Source organism: Budorcas taxicolor, chromosome 25 (genome assembly GCF_023091745.1).
Source record: "Budorcas taxicolor isolate Tak-1 chromosome 25, Takin1.1, whole genome shotgun sequence".
Classification (NCBI taxonomy): Eukaryota; Metazoa; Chordata; class Mammalia; order Artiodactyla; family Bovidae; genus Budorcas; species Budorcas taxicolor.
Genome location: NC_068934.1, coordinates 45,187,551 through 45,193,504, shown reverse-complemented (window position 1 = coordinate 45,193,504; position 5,954 = coordinate 45,187,551). Strand labels below are relative to the sequence as shown.

At 55.3% G+C, this 5,954-nt stretch overlaps 1 protein-coding gene across 1 annotated transcript; it reads right to left on the bottom strand.

The window, feature by feature from the left end:
• Nucleotides 1-566: 566 nt before the first annotated feature.
• NPAS4 (neuronal PAS domain protein 4) lies at nt 567-5,295 on the bottom strand. The gene is made up of 8 exons (XM_052662501.1): nt 5,121-5,295; nt 4,265-4,416; nt 3,982-4,084; nt 3,598-3,871; nt 3,304-3,413; nt 2,819-2,954; nt 1,286-2,703; nt 567-595 (listed from the first exon to the last, which is right to left on the bottom strand). The coding sequence occupies exons 1-8, from the start codon at nt 5,293-5,295 to the stop codon at nt 567-569; spliced, it is 2,397 nt and encodes a 798-aa protein (XP_052518461.1).
• Nucleotides 5,296-5,954: the final 659 nt, after the last annotated feature.

Here is a 5,954-nt window from a genome sequence, read left to right as displayed (position 1 = left end):
TCTGCCTTCCTCCATCGGAAAGGAACGTAGCGTCTCTTCGCGCCCCCCACCCCAGGCGCGGGGCGCAAAAGTCACAAGAAGGGCCGCCAGGGCGGCAGAGTCCATCGGAATTGAAATCCCGTTACTGGTGTGTAGAGAATTCTACGTGGGTGTCAAGAGCCCCTCAGGGCACAGGCTGGCCCGGATGGGCACTGCCTTTCCCCCACCAAGACCCAGGGGTGACTTGGCCCCCAGGAGTGGAGAACTGGCCCAGGCCCATGGGGCAGCGCGGGGCGGGGGAAGTGAGATTCCCCCATTCTCCGCTTGAAATCCCATTCAAGGAAACTCACTACGAGTGAATACAGATTGAAATGGAAACTGGGATCGTTTGATGTCTCTAAATTTTAAAAAGAAGCTCCCCTCCCTTGTCCTCCCACCTCCCCCCCCCAAATCCTGCAGGGCCTGGGGAATCAGATCTATCCCCCTCTGGCCCCCAGAATCCCCCCAACAATCCCGGGGGGGTGGAGAACGGCTCCACGTCTTGATGACAATATGCCATACTTGACGACGTTAAGTCACAGACTTATTCAAAACGTTGGTTCCCCTCCACTTCCATCTGCAGAGAGAGAGAGACGTACAGTCAGTTAGGCTTATTAGGAGAGATAGGATGAGGGTGTGATGTACTATTGGCACATGGGATGCGCTTCAAATATGTTGGTCCCATGACTGATCCCCAGGGGCTCAGCAGATAAAGGAGCAGTTTGGATGAATGGAGTGAAACTATGGCTGTTGTTTGGAAAGGATGGAGCCATAGCAAGGACTCTCTCATGGGGCCAAGGGCTGAGTCTCATTGTCTTTCTCAAACTCCTCTCAAGTCTCACTCTGTATTCCCTTTAGGGGACAAAGAATGCTAGGAAGAGTTCTAATCCTTCTTCCATCAATTTGTTGTGTAACCCTAAGCAAGTTTCTTTAACTCTGGGACCTTGATTATCTTCATTTGTAAAATGGGTTGGAATAGCAGACCTAGGTCCCTCATAGAGTTAGGAAGCACCAACTATTATTCAAGATTCTTTTCTATTTTATCCCACACCCTAACCTCTGCCCTCAAGACCTACTTATCCAGAACTTCCATATTATTTTCCATTAGTACTTGCTCTACACAGCAAGTGAAGTTATCCTAACAACTAGAATAATAAATATCTAATAAAACTGAGGTGCAGAGAGGGGAATTTACTTGTCTAGCTCCACCCAGCGCCTTGTTGGAAAGACAGGAACTTGAGCTCTTGAACATTTTGGCTGGACTCACCTTTATGGAAGCTGTCTTGAACTTGGCTCTGGAGTTGATGCAACTCATCAGTAAACCCATCGTAGGGGAATGCTGAGACACCTGTCTCAAAGGCGGTTTCATATGTGGCCAGGTCCTCCAGGAAGCTGCGGTCTTCTGGGGACAGGTTGTTGCAAGGCGATGAGGCCCCTCCAGGGACCGCTGCCTCGGGATCCTCAGACTCCCATTCCCCATTGGGGTCTGGGGTAGAGAGGTCCATGAAGATGTCTTCCACGGGCGTCTCTTCCAGGAACAGATCAGGGTCAGTCAGGAAATCCAGATCCTGGCATTTCCAGGGTTTCAGTTCCAGGCTGAGCACAGGGGGACCAGCCCCCGACAGGGAAAGGTTAGAGTCCAGGGGCTCCAGCCCCCCAAGTGGTTCCAGCCCACCCGTGCCAGCCTCAGCCGAGAAGGGTCGGTCCATGCCCTGAGCCAACTGGCTGATCTGCTGAATGAGACGGTCTATCTCACTCTGCTCCTTCTCAGAATAGTGGAAAAAACTCTGCTTGACTGGTGAGGCCTCAGGTGTAAGCAGGCCTTCGGGCACCAGGGGCACATCCACAGAGAGGGGACCCCGGAGCTGGGCTAGGGCCAAGAGTGTGCAATCCCCATTACCAGGGCTGCTAGGACTTGGGGGCAACTTCTCATAGAGAAAACTGCATCCCTCCTGGGCGAAGTAAGTCTTGCTGGAATTGGGGCTCAGTTGTTCTGGGAAAGTTTGCCTGGGGCTGTTCAGGTGTGCTTGGAATGATGTGCTGGGAGAAGTTAGCTGCTCCTGGGCAGGGCTGCTCAAAGGCTCTGGGAAGGTGGCAGTGCTGGGAAGCAGCTGGTCTGGGAAGGTGGAGGTGCAAGGATCTTCATAGCTTCTGGCTGAGGTTTCAGTCAGTTGTCCTTGTAGTGGGCTAGTCAGTGGATCTGGGAAAGTTGCACTGTTGGGCGTCAACTGATCAGAGAAAGTCACGGTGCTTGGAGTCAGCTGTTCTTGTAGAGAGGTGGATGGACCGGGCATGTGGGTCTGGAAGGGCTCATGGAGGCTGAAGAGGAAGGCACAGCCTCCTGGCTGGTGGGGCGTGTAGGGTGGCGTGCACACGAGGTCCTTGCTCAGGTCTGCTTGAAGAGAAGGCTGAGGGCCTGATGGGAATGTCAGGTAACTGAAGCCAAGGTCTTTGGGTGCTCGGGGAAGCTCTTCTGATGTTGAGACAGCACCTAGCTCAGGAGCACTGGGGAAACTGGTGCTTCTGGGAGGCCCCATGGTGAAGAGTGGATTAGGGCTGGAGCACTGCTCCTGGGAGAGGATGTTCTCCGGGAATGAGGGCAACATGGTCGGGGTGCCCAGGACATAGGCTGCCTGGGTTTCTTCAGAGTTCAACTGCTGGCGGAGGCTCCAGGCTTCCATGTCACTGGAGAGGAAAGAAGAGGCAGCTGGTAAGGGTCTGGTGTCCATTCCCAGAGTTCTCTGATTTGTATCTCTTCCTCCACCTTGGCTGCCTCCCAAGACCCTGCCTTGCAGCTCACCTGATTGGGTAGTTATTGGCAGTAATGGGGCCCTCTGGACCTTCTGAATATAAAAGGCAGTAAATCCATGCCCAGCCTCCAGGCTTAGCCAGCAGTCTCACCACCATCTCTGCCTGAATATCTCCACTTTCAGCCACTGAGGGGAAAGAAGAGATGCAGAGTTAGAACAACCATCAGACAGCACCACCCAAGCTCCCCACTTGCTGACTGGCTTCTCCACTGAATTAGGGTATCCATAACACCTTCTTTTCTGACTGCCCTCACCTGCACCATTCAACTCCCCATTTTGACCTCACCACTCAGAGTCCCCTAGTTCTGATTCTATTCTCACCTTGACTCCTTATTGTAATGCTCAGCCTATGGCATTCAAAACTGTGAGCCTCTGGTATCCCCCCAACTTCAATCTTGGTCACAGCCCTTCTTGGTCAGATTTCCCATGCCCTTCCCCACTCCCTGCCTTTTTCTCAGCCTCTCTGGACACTCACACAAGCGGTAGTGTTGAGCAGAAGCGTGGCCCAGGTCCTCAGGGTGTAGCAATCCATACCATGATTTACAGAGCAGCTCACTGCGCTCAAAGCCCAGGTAGATTAGGACACTGGGAAGGTGAAAAGGATGAGATCAGCTTTCTGTTTTCCCTGCTTGATACTCAGGCATCTCCCTCCCCCATTCCCAGGTCTTCTACACCCTTAGATTTAATTCTCCCTGCCCCTGACTCCAGAAGCTAGGGTCCCCTCATTCTGACCTGCTTTTCTTCTGGGGCCTGAATACTCTGGGCTTACCTCTCTGAGATATCCAGAAGGGCCAGGTCCTTAGCATGACGACTCTGGAACATGGCAAGGAAGAGTGAGGCTGGGCCAGGACCAGGGCCAGGGCCAGGGCCGGGGCGGGGTCTTGTCTCCAGTGGAGCACAGAAAGCTGTGAACACAGGATTTCCTGCCCAGTAGGCCCCAGGTGGGTGAGCGTGGAATCGACCTCGAATAAGCACCAGTTTGTTGCCTGCACTCTGGCGCCTGAGGGACTTGGAGGTGTTGAAGCGACAGCGGAAGAGGCGATCTGGGTGAGTGAAAGAAAAACTAGTGAGGAGGTGAACGGCTGAGAGAGAAAAATGGGAAGGAGCAGGGCAGCAGGACGGATATTGAATTGAGAAAGAAGGGTGTTCTCACCAGTATCCAGGGCAGAGGGCAGGGCAAGTTGCTGGCGCACAGTTAGGTGGTCAGCTGGATCAATGATGTCATAGATACTGTCACCCTGGGCAACAAGGTCCACCTGGAGAAAGTTAAAGGAGAGATGACCATTAGTGAAGGCAACAAAAGCCAATCTTTGGCATAGAGCATCTTGTAGGGTAAAACTCCCCCTCCCCAGTAATCCTCAGACTCTCAGGACGGGGAAACTCATCGTGTCCCCATCTGCACTGCAGTCCAAGCTGAAAGGATCCTCAGCACTCACCATGGAGTGGCCCAGATGCTCGCTCACACTCTCAGACAGATATAGCAGCTTCCCCTCTGCTGTGAACACAAGCAGAAATCCAGGTAGTGCCGCCACTATGTCTTCAAGCTCTTGAGCTGAGAGAAGCCCTGTGGAGCCCGCCAGAGGAGTGCCTGAAGAGTGAGAAGACAGAGTGAATCGGGAGTAACACTAGGAAGCAAAACAGAAGTGAGAGACTTTTGGATCGAGTTTCTCATGGACCTGCTTCTGCACACACCTGTTGACCTACTGCCCACAGCTCTTGCCCGGGGAACCTGTTGCTGGATCTCTCCAGCTAGCGAGCCCTTCGACTTTCAAGTCGGGGCTGAGGGTTTGGCGGGTCTGTGTTTCAGGACCACGGACAGCGCTCTAACGCCGACCAAACGTTCAGCACCGCGGGCAGAGCCTTGCAACCCGGTGATGCTGTCAGCACCGTGGACAGCGCTTCACCGGCTGCAGATGAGCCCATCCACGATAGCGAGCAGAGGGTGTGCTTCCCCAGGCTTTGGCTCCGTCCCTGCAACTTCCCAAGCTCCCCTCCCCTGGCTCCCGGAGCGCTTCCGCGCCGGTGAGGACTGGGACCGTTCTGTCCTGGCTCTCCTGCTCCCGTAAGTCTGGCTCTAGGGACACTATCCAGGCTCTCTAACATTTATTCAGTACTAAGGTGAGGTTTGGACAGAACTCAGGAGGCAAAGTAGGAAGTCCTGAGTTCTCCAAGTTCTTTCTCACCCTCAGATCGCAGACACGCTTCCCTAGACCCGCGGCAGTCCCAGCGGGTTCCCTCAGCTTCCTTCTCTCTGAGGCTTCCCAGCTCGAGTCTCAGCCCCGGTTTGCTCACCTCCAGCAAAGAAGACTCCCTTGCGAGTGTAGATGCAGGCAAGACTCATAATGTGCAGGTAGGACAGCCGGACCTTGTCCGCTTCGGCCAGCGGCAGCAGCTCCTTGAGGTTCCGGATCTCAGCGTTGATCTGGTCGCGGCGCGCCTTGGAGGCGCCCTTGGTGGAGCGGTACATGTCTAGCGGCTGCGGAGCTCCAGCTCGGGCTCTCCGAACACCTGCGTTTCTGTCCCGACGCACCGGTGGCTTCCTCCTCCTTGCTTTCCCGTCTCTCGCTCAGGCTCCTTCTCTCTCTGTCTCTCCTCTCCTGGGCTCCGCTCGGTTGCGCTGCCCCTTTCGCCTGCCTGGTTCCGCCTTATATAGCTCCCGTCAGGCGTGGGGGGCTCGCTTTAGAGAAAGGGGGGGCGGGAGGCTGGGCTAAGCAAGCTGCAGCGGGAGCGGCTGGCTGAGGTAGGGGGGAGCGCGCTCCTCCTCCCTCCCAGGCTTCCGACGTCATCCCGTGACGTAGAGCGAGAGCGGGAGGGGTGCCGGGGGGGGAGGGGGGAAACGGAGGCTGCGGAGGGGGGCCACTGCTGGCAGCAGCTCAGCCCAGGGGCAGGCGCTGCTTTAGGAAGGCCTGAAAGGGGGTGCAGGGACCCAGGTGTCCGAGTGTATTCTCCTGAAGGGCCAGGGCTAGGGTTGAGGCTGTCTGAAGTCCCCGGCAGGAGAGTGTGAAGAGGACAGGGGGGGCTGGGAGGGAGTGTGCTGGTCTGACAACGATTTTTCTAAGGAGGTAAGGGAATGGAGAAGAGCTGAGCGGTACGCAAATTCCCCCTCCTATTTGCCAAGGGTCGAGT